At 39.6% G+C, this 14,797-nt stretch overlaps 1 protein-coding gene across 4 annotated transcripts; it reads left to right on the forward strand.

The window, feature by feature from the left end:
* The first annotated feature begins 1,753 nt into the window (after nt 1-1,753).
* Nucleotides 1,754-14,577, forward strand: inpp5kb (inositol polyphosphate-5-phosphatase Kb). 4 transcript variants are annotated; one of them, XM_088088739.1, is made up of 14 exons: nt 1,763-1,919; nt 3,878-3,929; nt 7,035-7,139; nt 7,929-8,037; nt 8,422-8,538; nt 9,658-9,833; nt 9,913-10,024; nt 10,106-10,215; nt 10,301-10,327; nt 11,771-11,993; nt 12,127-12,264; nt 12,343-12,426; nt 12,585-12,689; nt 13,325-14,577. In XM_088088739.1, exons 2-14 carry the CDS (start codon nt 3,886-3,888, stop codon nt 13,388-13,390), a joined length of 1,416 nt encoding a protein of 471 aa, XP_087944865.1. In that variant the 5' UTR covers nt 1,763-1,919; nt 3,878-3,885; the 3' UTR covers nt 13,391-14,577. The 4 variants fall into 4 exon arrangements, with proteins under 4 accessions (XP_087944864.1, XP_087944865.1, XP_087944863.1 ...); XM_088088738.1 differs by lacking the exon at nt 10,301-10,327 and having other exon boundaries at nt 1,754-1,919; XM_088088737.1 differs by lacking the exons at nt 1,763-1,919; nt 3,878-3,929 and adding an exon at nt 5,627-6,647.
* The last annotated feature ends 220 nt before the right edge of the window (nt 14,578-14,797 follow it).

Below are 14,797 nucleotides of genomic sequence, written 5' to 3' on the forward strand. Positions count from 1 at the left end.
AATAATGTACGAGTTTTTACTGAACAATAACAGCAGTGTCCTGCTGCCATGCAAGAAAGAAACTGACCAGTATCAGGTAATAAAGTGGAGGGGTTCTTGTTATAATATGAAAATATTTGATAAAACATGGAAAACATCTTGTTGGAACCAAAAAGTTTTCATGTTATTACTTGATACTGGTCAGTTTTGGGGGGTTTTCTTGCGTGACAGTAGGACGCTTCCATAGACATTAAACGTGTTGTACTCTGAGTGTTTGAAAGACTAGAAAGGTGCTTGGAAAGCAATAATTCAGTGGATGTTAGAGAGGAAGATTTAAAAAGGTTTTCTTCATTGATCCATAGACGACAGATTGGAGGTTGATTGGAGTGATTGGTTAGAAAGTAACAAAATACATGTACATTAAATTCATAAATCAGTCCATTGATTAAAAGTTTGAAACCAGAAGGGCACCCAGAGAGTGCAGATGCCACCAAGACTTATCTTGTAATATTAATGAAAGTGAAAATTTTGCGTGTTTTCTCCACCCAGTGATTAATGGATTCTTCCTTGGCCAGTTCTACACCCATAAACCAACTTTCATGAAAATGGGCTAGTAGTTTATCTGTAATTTTGCTGACAGACAGAAAAACAAACCAACAAATCAAGCAGAAAACATAACCTCCTTGGATGAGGTATTTAAAAGTAACTAAGAAACAGTAAATAACTGAAATGAATGAAAGTAAATCAAAGTGTAGAATTTAAATAATTGTCTTGGGCCTCCCCAGTGTAAGAATGAAAAAAAAACCAGCAGCAAAAAGCAGCGACACATGCACAAACACTGTCGGCAGGGTAAAATTAATCAGGTTTGGATGGCAAAGATTACTTTAAATCCTGATTATGAGGCAGAGGAGGGGCGAGGACAGAGAGCCACTACACATTTTGTGAGATGCTGATGAGACTCTACACAGTGTGTGGGTGTCTGAGAGGACATGTTTTGAATCACAAACCTTTATGTACATAATTTGGCTTACAGAAAAGAAAAAAATCTTTCAAATTCAAATGTTCTTTCTCTGTCTCTAATCTTACAGGACTCAAAAACAGAGTTGGTCCTGGTTTTAATCTGTCATGTCATTTTTTCCTGAAGTAATTACTTAACATTATGTGTATAAATTATAAAGTATGTTTAACTGCTTTCTTGCAGGAATTTAGATGACAAGATTGAGACCACACTCATGTATGTACGCTGAATAGAGTTAGCAGCCATTTAGCTTATCTTAGCATAACGACTATAAAAACAAACAGATGACGGTTCAACTGGCCTATAAAACATCGAGCACACTATCAGTAACTTACAATGTGCTCTTGACAGTTTTTTTGAGTTTTGAAAAATATCTGTCAAAATTCTTTATGTTTGAATTATTTTAAATCCTGACCCAAGAAATCCAATGCTTCCAACATTGGTCATTGCACTTAAGGAGACATTTCAGGTTTCACTGAATTTTCTTTAAAATAGCTCACCGTAAAGCAGAGAGCACCCTACACATTCCACACTGTTATGAAAGTAAAGGATTATTTATGAACATACAAAGAAGGCTTTAGTGCAACAAATACCATGCGTCATGGTGACACTCAATAAACAGACATGTCCATTCATAATTAAGATAATACTTTCTCACTGGGTTGTTAACCAACCTGGGATAATAGCTTGATCCGATGTTACGCTTTAAGTCCAGAGCAGGTTTTGTGAGGCAGCTTGCACCCAAAAGGGGAACGGCTGAGAACAAACGAGGGAACCAAAAAGAGAACAAACAGTCAAATAACGGGACTCACTGTAAGAAAGCAGATCCAGTCTCTGGACTCCCCTTTGGAGGACTTTGTCATCTGCGCGCACGGGGTCTGCAGCTTTTTCCGGACAGCACAAGAAAGACAAGCAGAGAAAGGTATTGCACTTAATGGGTGATGGTGATTTTTGTTTTCAGGGGGTACTTAAAACAGAAGAAACAATCCTTCAAGGAGCAGTCATGATATTGTTAATTTTACTGAAGTTAACGGACACTGGAGTAGAGGACTGAGGTTGTCAAAAGTTGTAGACACAAGTAGTGTAGTACTGTCGGCTGTTATAGTGCGATGTGGTACTTTGATAGGGTCAATATGTTTATAAAGGCTTGCCCCTTGCATTATTGTGAAAATCTCACAACACTTTGGCTTTTGGTAAAGATCTTTCTAATCTCAGATGCATGTGTGGTATTACCACAGTAAAGCCAGTGCTTTAATTAGTGTGTATGTGTGTAGCTCTATGTTTTGATAATATTGTTAAAACCAAAGACCTGTTCAAACAGGTTCACACAGATTGACCATTAATATTTTAAAATGCATCAAATACATACAGAAGGCCTATGCAAGCGGAGCCTATGAGTTGTAATTAAGAACTATCACATCACTTTACTCTGAAGTCGCCCTCAGTTCTTCTGAGTGTTTCAGCAAGTTTCAGTTATACTGGTTTTAAGGGTTGTATCTTTACTGTTTTAGTTCTCTATTCCTGCTCTATCAACCCCCATTTTTAGCCTCAGCAGGCAGCTGTTTCCATCAAACAAGCTTCGAAGCCCTACCCTACACTACCTGCTCAACACCAAACAACGGAGAAACAAAATTAGCTAACTGGTAATCAAATCAGAGCAATTAGGATTTAAAGATATTTCCCTTTGGAGTTGGTGGAAAGCAATAACAAGCTAAAAGTTGAGTGACTATTAAACATTTTTCAGGTGAACAGAAAATCTAAATAATTGCTAACATAGCTCTGCTGCATGTGCAATTAGCCAGCTATGTACCTAACATGTTAGTCATAGACAGGTGCCAAAAGGAGTTTCAAAAATCTAAAATGAGTTATCATTGTAGCACTTCCGGTTACCTTGTCCCAGTGTCAGTGGGTTTCTTTAATGGTCTACATACCTGAAATAAGTTCTGTAGTAAACACAAGCTGAAGAGACTTTGCGTTTTGTTTCTATGACATGGCAATGTCATTACACTCATTGCTTAGTTCATTTTGACCGAGCGTTAGCTTTGTACTTCTGCCAATTGCATTTATGCTTCAAACATCCTGAAAGTAGCATTCACTTGTGAATAATGTCTTGCTGAACAAAACATGTAAGTATCATAAACATTTGTTTACTAAAGACCTTATTTTATGTCATAATCCAAAATCCCATGGAAAAATCACATCAGCTTTTTGTGGAGGTAACCAGGCGATGCTAATTTCCTGGTTGGCTTACAAATGAACATCATTCAGTACATTTTCAACACTGAAATATTGTGCTGCCCCCAAGTGGACAAAATTTTATTACCACTAATTCACCTTTAAGTCAATTCACTGTACACACAAATGGCAAGAACAAATATACAGTTCAAAGATGTCAGAATACTGCTTTTTTGCTTTGGATTTCAATGCTTGACTGGTCAACCACAAGCTCCCTGTGTGCACATCTGGAGTACATGCTTATGTTGAACTCTTAAATATTCCTGTAGTATTATTAGCTCACTGTCAATACGAATCTTAACTCCATTAAAGGATCTTGTCAACATATATTCACCTAAACATTAAACATAAATGTTATCCTTTGATCAAGTTTTACAAAAAGCTCCCAGGTAAAGCATTTCTGTTTTTGCATGTGACCTTCAGGGCCCTGCCACGTTAACATGGGTGAAGCCAACCGTGATTTGATATGATTACAAAGCCATTTCAGAAATGACTTTCAGGCATCCCTGTCAGGTCTGTTTAAGTGGGCCCTGATCTGTGCTCCTGCTAAACTGGCGGTCTTAGCGGCAAGTGTTTATATTGGCATGTGTGTTCCCTCTTTGTTGAAGCTTTGATAAAGCGTATATGTGTTTGTGTGTTTCTCAGGGGAGGAAATGAGTACTGGAAGATTTCGAAGTGGTGCGAAAGACAAGTGCAGGTAAGATCAAAATCTTTTTCCTTTATGGTCTTTTTGCATGAGTAAAGAGTAGGAAGAGGAGAGAGAAAATATGGTTTTGAAAGTCATTGTGAGCAAAAGCACAGACTTCAAGCACAAAAGGGTGGCTGTAGAGACCAAAAGAGTCCAGAAAAAGAAGGTATATAACCTGCTGTACAGTGTCTGGATTGCCCAACCGTCATAAGTAGCTTTGGGGCTGCAGGTTCTTTGCAGAGCTCTGTGATAAAACTTAAATAGCCTCCCATTCATCATTTCTCACTGGACTGGTGACCCCTCTAGGTTATCCACTTAACACTTCTGTTTGCTAAAGAATTTGCCCTAAGTCTCTGCATGTGACACTGTAACATGAAGTGGCAGGGTGAACAGGGCACCCAAGATTAGCATGTTTTTGTTTTGTTTTTTTGTAAGGGGCAATCTCTTCTGGTTGTTTCTTTCACATTGGCCTTAAAAAAATCTGTTGATTATCTGCCATGATTTATTGTTTGAGCTCTGCCACCAGACTGGTGACTCAATCACAAATTATTTTGTATAAGTAGATATCAATCATAAAGTTGTTATTTACTCATATAAAGGTATTTGTAGGCATAAGGAGTTTGGAAACAGATCCTTTCAAAATTGGATTCAGTTATGTAATCCCTTGAAATAATGCATAATAATTTACTTCCAGTGCTTTTTGTTTTCAATGACAACAATGAACACAAAACCATTTTGGTGAATATACCTAAAATTAGTCTCTGTAGTATCTGTCCATTGCCAAGCCAGTTCCCATCCAAAGGTCATCAGTTACCAACACATGGTCATGTCCCTTGGTGTGCAATACAGACGCAGAAGGCCTTCTCTGGCTTTGGACTCATTCAAATTTAAACCCATGTGCTGAGAAATTAACTGATGTAGTATAAAGAGTGACAGAGTCCGTGCAGGACGGGCAGGGCAGGAGTGGTAGTGGATAAGTCAAACAATAACGGGAATTTCATCCAGAAGTTTGCTGTTTGTGTCCCATGTGAAACCAAAAGTCAGTGCTGTTTTAGCGTAATGTTACGTAACTTATCACATACTGATTTCACTCCTGTGATGTGTTTACATCACATTATGTGCGTATTTTAACTAAAAACATTGTTTTTTTCTGAATCAAACCAAGCAGTTTATCCATAAGATAGCTGAGCATCTGATGGAGATTTCAAAGGGTGCATAAGTAGGATATGCCAAAGACACAAAAAATCATCAGTGTTTAATAACCTAAGCTGAGAATGTGTTGGTTTTCTGAAAAACAAAAAAAAAGGGAACAGGAGAATATATATATTAAAAAAGGCTGCCAAAAGGGAACAGTCATAGCCTATATAGAGTTCAGTTCTCCAAATCATTGTGGCCATTATGTACAACTGTAAAACAGTATCTGACTGTTTCTAATCCTCTTTCTTTTTCTTTTTTTTTTTTTTTTTTTACACATTTTCTAATACTGGCTACTTAATTCCAAAACTAAACTTTCTATCCACTGTTGAAATATTTCACTGCATTCATGGTTTTGAAATCTTTAAACCATTTACGGATTACCCAAAATGCTTCGGAGTTGCTGATTGCTTCATGAAGTGTGTGCTCGCAAATCTGTGATACAATTTGTCCACTGTTAACTGTGCTGCAACACTTGTTAATTAGAATTATTTGAGCTTTTGTTCTAATAAAAAAAAAAAACGGCCGTGTCAGAGCTTGCGAAACGGCATTTAACCCTCCACCTCTCTCTGGGTTTACAAAGATAACCTTTCACCTATATGAGGAGAGGCTGGATTGAGGCCAAAAGAAGCTAATGCTATTGTGCGCTGTTGTCCTCTCATAAATGCATGACTGTAATTGCGGCGTTATATGCATTGTTGAGAGGACTCAGCTGATAGCGAGAACACTGCTGGTAAACCTCTTAGGGATCTGAGGGGTTGCTTAAGGCTTGCAACACCACTCACTGTGATGGAGGATCAGCTGCCAGTCCTCCTCTGCTGCTCTCTTTGACTACACACACTCAAAGACAAACACACATATTCACATGCCCGTCTCCTGCCTGCGATTAACGTGCAAATCGGACTCACTCTTGCCCACATTCCTGAGTCGACCCCACTGCTTTGTCAGTCGTTGCTCCATTGCTGCGTGATCACACGGGAGTCTGGCACAGAGAGGACTGCACCAGTAGACAGACTTCACCCTGGGCTTTCGAGTTTTTCATCCTGGCCAGTTTGGAGGACATAAATCAGAAGCTGCCTGAAGAGTATTTGACTTACTAGGAATTATTTCATGTTACTTCCAGTGGCCTGAACAGCATCAAATGGCTGCAACCAAAGAAGTCTGAGAGAAAACAAGCCAAAGGAATTTTTTCCACTGGATTTTGCTTGTTTGCCGCAGAAGGACAGCACCTTCATTTTCCGTTTCTCAACTTAAATAACCTTCCTGGCCGTTTAGGACATACAGGTAACAAAGTTAACATCAGAGTCCAAACATGGACCCTTTGGTAGACGGTCCTCGTGTGCGCTCAGACAGCATGAGCAGCTCGGCGTCTCAGGGTTCCAGGTCCAAGGTGCTGCTCCGCCAGCGTTTGTCTCAGCTGATGACCTGCATAGAGGACATGAGCTCTGACGATGAAGCCAGTGAGGAAGTGTCCCGCTCACTAGATGAAGCATTTCAGCTCTGCGGGCACTACGTTCCCACAGACGCCTTCAGGTCGACATGTGCATGTGCTTATTCACACACGTTTACACAGATAGGAAAAGTTTCAGTTTGTCTGGATTACTTAACAGTTTGAAACATATTAGCAGTTTGTAGTTGTAAGATTGAAGAAAATGTAGATGCTGAAAATGTTATTAATATTCTTCTGTATTTTTACTTAATTTTTCCAGTGTCTGAGGGCACTGGCAAACTGTTGAATGCTGTATATACTGTTGTGATGTGTGAAATGAAAGTAGACAAAGAAATAAAATTAAAAATAAATTGAACTTCATAATATTGGCTAGGATTTACATCAAGAACAATGTAGTAATGCTGCTGATATGTGTCAGTATTTTTTTTCCAGTATCATTTTGGTCAGTTCTTAATCAATCACTCTGACAGGCTGCACATGGTGACCTGGAACGTGGCCACGGCGGAGCCCCCTGAGGACGTCACCTCTTTGCTGCAGCTAGATGTTCAGCCTCCCACAGACCTCTATGTGATTGGGTGAGAAATAGCAATATGGAAAGAGGAATTTTAAAAAACATTGTGTAGGATTTAGTGGCATGTAGCGGTGAGGACTACAGACTGCAACCAGCAGAAACTTTTCCCATGCGCCAAGCGTGAACTCTGTGGTTAGGATTCAGTCAGTGTTCATTGTTCAGGAGGTTTTTACTAGGAGGTGAATAAACTGCAGAGGTTTCTTCCTCTTCAGAACAAACAAACTTGGGTTTTAAACTGGTAAAATCACTAAATAATTCAGTTTCACATTTAAATATCAGTGCTTTTCTGATGCTGCACATTATGAAGGGGCTGCTAACTACAATGGTCGGCATGTAAGCGCCAATGGCCCTTTTTCTTTTTTTCCAAAAGAGTCAAAATATGAAGACAGCCACAAGCAACCAGACGACCAAAAAGTAAATCATAAAATAAAAGCAAATAGGGGAAAAAGAAAGAAAAAAAAGAATACAAGTGTTTGGTTTGTCTATTCTGTAGAAACATGGCTGTGCAACTTTGCATAAACAAGGACCTTCTCCCTTTGTAGATATAAACAGCTCATTCAAAGGTCATAAAAACACAATGATTCTTATTTTCAGGTGATTATGCACTAAAGAAATAATACTTATTTTAAATTACTGCCAGAATATATCCCCCTAAAACCTACACACTGGCTCTTTAAAACTTAATAGGACTGAAGATAAAAGTGTCTCTTTTAATGCTTTGGTGAGAAAAGAAGGAAAAGATCACATCAGCATGTTGTGTTTTTTTTCATCTGTTTGTGTTGGTGTGTGTCAGCCTGCAGGAGGTGAATGCCACGCCTGTGAGGTTCATCTCTGACCTGTTAGCGGAGGACTCCTGGAGTCATGTCTTCATGGACACACTGGCACCCAGAGGCTTTGTAAAGGTGACAGAGGACAGAGGGGAGTTACACATTTGGGTGCTGGGTATTCATGTGTGTATGTTGGCATGTATATCTAAACAGCTGATATGAATCATAGTGTCCTGAAGATTACTGTGTGTCTCTGGAAAGTTATAAAACCATGAGACTGCTTAAAAATCCTCAAAACCTTTTTCTTTTTCACATGTGTACTTACAGTTTAAGACTCTTTGTATTTTGTTTCATTTGATTTTATCTTTAATGGAATATCTTCTTCTTGAAGCTGTATGTTTACAAATTCACATATATTACAGTGGCAATATGGCAAAAATAAAAAATAAATTCTAAAAAAGACTGAAAAAAATAAATAATATAGAAAGATTAATACAATCTATCTTTATCTCTGTCTAGGTTGCATCAGTCAGGATGCAGGGTTTGCTGCTGCTGGTTTTTACCAAACAAACTCATCTCCCCTTCATCAGAAATATCCAGACCACCTACACTCGTACTGGAATCTTTGGTTACTGGGTAGGTTATCACAATGGGAGCATTGGTCAGCTCTGGACCTTGTAGACAACAACACTATTAAACTCTGCACACCAGGAATCCCGCTGGCATCAGACGCTGTAGAGTTTAAACACATTATGAAAGGCCCATTGTGTTTGTTTACTGGTATGTAAACGGTTTTGACTAACAGAGAACACCAAAGCTGGTGCAGTACACCAGGGCAAACACTTGCAAGACAAACTGTCTAATCCGAGTTCAAGGAAAAACACCATCTGATTGAAAAAAGGTCAATTTTTTTGTTTGTTTTTTTAATAGTAAAGACATAGTAAAAGGGGATTTAGAAGTGTTTGTTAAGCTACAGTATAATTCATTTCCTTGTACATACTGCAGTAAAATTAGTGTATTTGTTTTGCTAATGTTTCATCTGCATTCATTTTTCTTAAAATATAAAAAAAATACGACTTCAAAAAGGACAGTTCACATCAAATCAAAAATCCATTTTTTCCTCTTACCTATAGTGCTACATAACAATCAGTCTAGATTGTTTTGGTGTGAGATGTAGAGTGATGGAGATGTTGGCTGCAGAGATGTCTGCCTCCTCTCAGCTAGATGGTACTCAGCTTGTTGTCCTCAAAGCATCCAAAAAAAAAAAAAACATTTGAAAAACTCCAAAACAATGTCCCTTTCCAAAAATCTTGACCCAGTTACTCAAGATAATCCACAGACCTTGTTGTGAGCAGTTTCAAGTGGGAACTACTTTCTTTCTACCAAACTACACCAACCAACCATATCACTGCGCAGAAGGAAGCATGCATCTACTCATGGGCGAGAGGCTCGTGCTTGTGCCAGTGTGAGATGTAAAACTTGATGGCGTCCTCCTCAGCTGAAGTGTAACGTTGGATAGCTCAGTGGTGTTAGGTGAGCTAGCAGTAGATGCAGGCTTCCTTCAGTGATATGGTCGGCGGGTGTAGTTGGGTACTCTTTGCAACTCACACCAAAACAAACAACATTGATGAATAACATTGCAGGTAATAGAAAAAAATATGTATGTTTAATTTGGGGGTGAACCGTCTCTTTAAACCTATTGAATGAGTCTTTGACATCACGTTATATTCCTCTCTCTATGTTTATCTGCATCAGGGTAATAAAGGTGGAGTGTCTGTGCGTTTTTCCTTTTACGGCCACATGGTGTGCTTCCTCAACTGCCACCTAGCAGCTCACATGAACTACGCCCTGCAGCGCGTCGATGAGTTTGAGTACATCCTGGAGACACAAGACTTTGACATCACTGACACCCCACAAGTCCGGGACCACAAGTCAGTATACCTTCACACTCACCACAACAAACAAAATGCACAGAGGGTTGTTAAATGAGGACCCATCCTTCTCACACAGGGTGGTCTTCTGCTTTGGCGACCTGAACTTCCGTATTGCAGACCACGGCTTGCACTTCCTCCGCTCGTCCATCAACAGCGGACGCCTTAATTTGCTATGGAACAAGGACCAGGTGCTGTGCCAGAAAGTGCACACACACACATGCACGCACACAATGTCACACACTTGCTAATTTATTTCATGTTTCTTGCAGCTCACCATGATGAAGAAGAAGGAACCTTTCCTGCAGGAATTTGAGGAAGGGCCGTTAAATTTCAAACCCACCTACAAGTTTGACCGTAACTCTGAAACCTATGATACCAGGTAATGTGTGCCGCAAACACATATATTACGCACAAATGACACATTTCTCAAACATAACTTGTGTTCATGTCTGAATTTTGCACAGCACTCCGAAGACATGGTTCGGTTTTACGTAAGACACACTTTACATTATTTTGTGTTGCACGCCCACATTCCTTTATTTCTTAGCCACAGCACCATCTGCCTGGTTTTCCAAAGCTTTTCCACCACATCCTAAAACAACATGTGACCCCTGAGACACTAAACAGGAACTTAAAGCAGTAAGTCCAGATGTATAGATAATACTGGGAGTAGCTCTTCCTATGAGTCTCACCCCGATCCCTGACCCTAGCACCATGTATGTGTCTCTCTCAGAAAGAGCACTGTGGCGCTGCCGTTAACCATGTACAGACCCAGGCCCCTGCAGCGCTGCAGCACCACCCTCTTCTTCCTCCTCACCTCCCTCACCTGGGGGCTGCTCTCTGTGTGGTTGGGGGCCTGGCACAGGGAGTTAGACCCACCAAGGTGGGTGTCTCCATAGTTACACCCTTTAATACCATCCCAAAATTACTGGAGACAAACACAAAAGGGGTTTAGTAAGCATAACCTTGATGAATTTCAGACATGCTCTGCAAATTCATTATACCTGACAGAACCTCCCCCTGCACCTAGCATCATACTCATACATGAATGTGTATAAATGTACACAAGCTGTAACAACACGTCAAAGGGTTTTGTCCACTCCCGTCATCCATTATTTCTTCGCAGCATGCTACACTGTAGATATAGCTCTGCATTGCATGTGTATGTGTGTGGTTTTGTGTTCTTTACAATATTGTTTTACGAATTTTTGTATAACTTTTGTTAGTTAGGGTTGACATCAGTGGTTTTCTCATATGAAATTGTCCGAAGTTTCCCTTTCGCACGTGGCACACAACAGGAGATCATTTTTGTCAGATGTGTTCTCACCTACTGAAACATGTCATGTGGATGAGGTGAAAGGTGGCGTCTGGGTCGAGCGTGTAGGAAGCAGGACATGACGCGAATTGCACCATGGTCACATAGTCTGTTTGTGATTTGGTCATAAACAACAGAGTCTATTTGCCCTTCCTTGACTTTTCCAATGATTTCAGCTTTGGCTTTTACCAACAGAAGTTTCTGAATGTTGTCATCTCTACAGTTTTCCAATTTTTGCAGCTGTCTTTATGTAAATGACCCCTTTTCTTCTGGCTTTACACATGCCACTTGATAGAAACATCATCAATGCACCTACTAATTCACTTTGAATTCTCAAGACAATTACCAGCTCAATCTACACATGGGCTCAATCATAACATGGAGTTTGCATTGAGAATCTGGCAGGGTCAAGTACAACCAATGTCCGACATTAGCATTCTCACATACTGCTCCTCCGAGTAACGTTTAGATAATGTCAGGTTTGCTGTGCATGTGTGAAAGGGACTACAAATACAGACAAATTGAAATGTGACATATCTGGTAAACATTAGAAACAGAAAATTCAACGTATTCTCGAATTGGGAACTGTGTGATTGACACTTGCCTTTGCTTTGTTCAGTGGAAAGAAGAGGAAACCAGCCTGGACTGATCGGATCCTCTGGCGCATCAAACCCAAAACGCCGCCACCAGAGGATGAGGATGCTGCTGATGAGAAGGCATCGACTTCTACTGATGATGGGCCCGATGAGTATCCACTCCTGGTCACTCAGGACAAGTACACCAGTGACATGAGCTATGGAGTCAGTGACCACAAGCCTGTCATTGCAACCTTCAGCCTGGAGGTGAGAACAGGCTCACTTCTGGACTATCAGTCAATAAATACAGAGCTGCTTCTTTCCTTCTGAGACATCCACCAAATCCAGAGTTTTTCTGCATTATTAAAGCTCCTTCTTTTTCCTCCTGTCTTTTCTGCAGCTGAGGAAGTGCTTTGACACGCCGTTGGTGCATGTGTCTCCTTTGGGTGTATGGAGCGCAGACCATGATGCACTTCTGAACTACACCATCCAAGAGGACTTCATGTCCTCCACATGGGACTGGATTGGCCTGTACAAGGTACTGAGACAGACAAAGGGGGAAAACAAACAATGTTATACAAGACAGATTTGAACTCTTGGGGCTGTTCTCCTGCAGGTGGGATTCAAGAGTGCGTCCGATTATGAAACCTTTGTTTGGGTCAGAGAGGACGAATTACCAGAGACAAATGAGGTCATACAGGTAAAGTGCAAGAGAGACGTTTCATATTTGGATGAATACTATATGACTGTCTGCTTTATTAATGTGTGTGTGTGTGTGTGTGTGTGTGTGTGTGTGTGTGTGTGTGTGTGTGTGTGTGTGTGTGTGTGTGTGTGTGTGTGTGTGTGTTTGGGTTGCAGGTATCTGTGGATAAGGATGAGATCCCTCTGCTGGGTGGACAATATGTTTTGGGTTACTACAGCACAAACATGCAAAGCATCATTGGACTCAGTGCTAGCTTCCAGGTGAGTGTAACACGATCACATCTGGAGTTATACGTTATTATTATGTCAGTATGTTACTATCATTTGTTACTCAGAAGAGAATTGTGTCACTCATGTCCACAAGTAAAAAACTACTTTTTGTCATATTTGCTCAAACTGTTATTATATATCATTATCAGTCACTGCCAAACAGTCAGATCAAATATGAATCTGTTACTGCATTGCCTTTACCCCCTCAAATGTTTTTCAGAAACATATTTGTTTATTTGGAAAATTTGAACGTTTGGCTGAACTGTATTTAACATACCTGCTGGGTTACAAACGTTCCTATTTTACAGCTAGACATTATGGTAAAAAGTGTTTCTGAAAACATAAGGGGTGAGAAATAAGCAATGCAGTAACAATCTTTATTGACATGATGACCAGCAGCTGTGATTAAGTTTTTTTTTAACTACTGTAAATTCTAGCAAATGCTATTAAAAGAAATACCAGGAGACAAAGGAACATAATTGGTTTTTTTTACATATTGTCTGTCTCGTGTACTACTATCTGGATATAGTGACTGTTTGAGCAAATATTATGAAAAGGTTTGTTATATGATATATGAAAGTTACCAACTACAGTTTAAGGCTCTCATCTTTGTTTTGGTCTTGCAGATCCTGGAGTCAAAGCGTGCTGTCATGGAAGGTCTCGTTCCTGAAAATATGAATGGACTCAACTAATAAGAATAAATTCACCGCAGTGCCACGTCTTATTCCTCTCCTCTGAAAATCTACATAGAATTGATTCAGTCTTTTAATTGCCCTAAGAGAGCGACTCTATCATCTGCCGGACGAGCTGATTCAGTCATTAAATAAAGGCCCCAACACTGTGCTATCACATGAACTGGAAACTTCAAATTGTTTTAACTTTGGAAACAGATTCACTCTCACTGGAACCATTTCTCTACACAAAAGGGTTATCACTATAATGAGTAGCCTTCCATGGGTCCTTTTTTCCCTGTTAAAGCAAAAAATTAAGACTGAGTTAAGTTTGATTTGTAAAAGTAGTGGTTATACACTGCAAGTCAATGCAGTGTCTTTGGGCTGCATTATTACAAAGTGCAGAGGGCTGTAGAGGACGTTTCAGAAAAATGTGCCAATCATAGGAACTGTTGCTCTGTAGTAAATTCAGTGTTGCTGCAGGCTGTACCTTTATCTTTGCTGCACAAGGATGCATCTGGTAATTGAGTTTTAAATTCTTGATATGGAGTATTGGACCCAGGTGTTCTAGGGTGAAATGATAAAGATGGGAGAAAGATTAATGTACACTTGAGTTCCTCTAAGGACATGTAATGTTAGATGTTGATTTGGACTTCTACACCGAGGTGTTTTGAGACATATATTGCTTTAAAACAAATATGTTTGATGTATATGAGATTATATAAGTCTAATGTGTATTACGACAGACTCTAAAGAAGAAACCAGAATCATGATAAAATTATATTTTGAATGAATTATTTATCTGTCTCGCTCCACACCTCCTTATCTGTAGTTTCTCACATCAGTGCAATGCAGGATGCCTTTTCTGTTTCAATGCAAAAAAAGATGATTGCTTCCAAAATGTCAGAAATTCTCCGTGTGTGTTATAATGAAATTGTTTCTATTCCGTTGACTGATTGATTGATAGAGTGAACAACATCACAGCAAGAGAGAACAATCAGCTTGTATGGTGTGTATGAGGATTATGTGTTTCATTGGGATAATGACGTACAGGTTGTTGGTTTAAAAAAGCCTTTCAAGTTGATCTGTGATCAAGGTACCTCCTTTTTAAAAAAAAGCAAGCAGGACTTCTTTTATCTTCATGATGAAAACATGTTAAACTCACCAAAATGTCTGAGGTCTAATTAAAGCTGAAAATTAGCAGCTGACTGCAAGAGTTCGTTGTCAGATTGTATTACATAAGAAGCAATTCATTTGTGATTGTATTCAAGAAAATAATATGTTTTCACATCCAAGGCTAATGACTAATCAGCAAGATAATGACTCCCAAGTAATGTTGATTTATAGGCCCGTAACCTATCACTTTATATTTCATTTTTTAGTAATACCACACAGTCAGTTCTTTTTAGCAAGAAGCATGCCACAGCA

This window comes from Plectropomus leopardus, chromosome 15 (assembly GCF_026936395.1).
Source record: "Plectropomus leopardus strain MGB_pleo_1.0 chromosome 15, ASM2693639v1, whole genome shotgun sequence".
NCBI lineage: Eukaryota > Metazoa > Chordata > Actinopteri > Perciformes > Serranidae > Plectropomus > Plectropomus leopardus.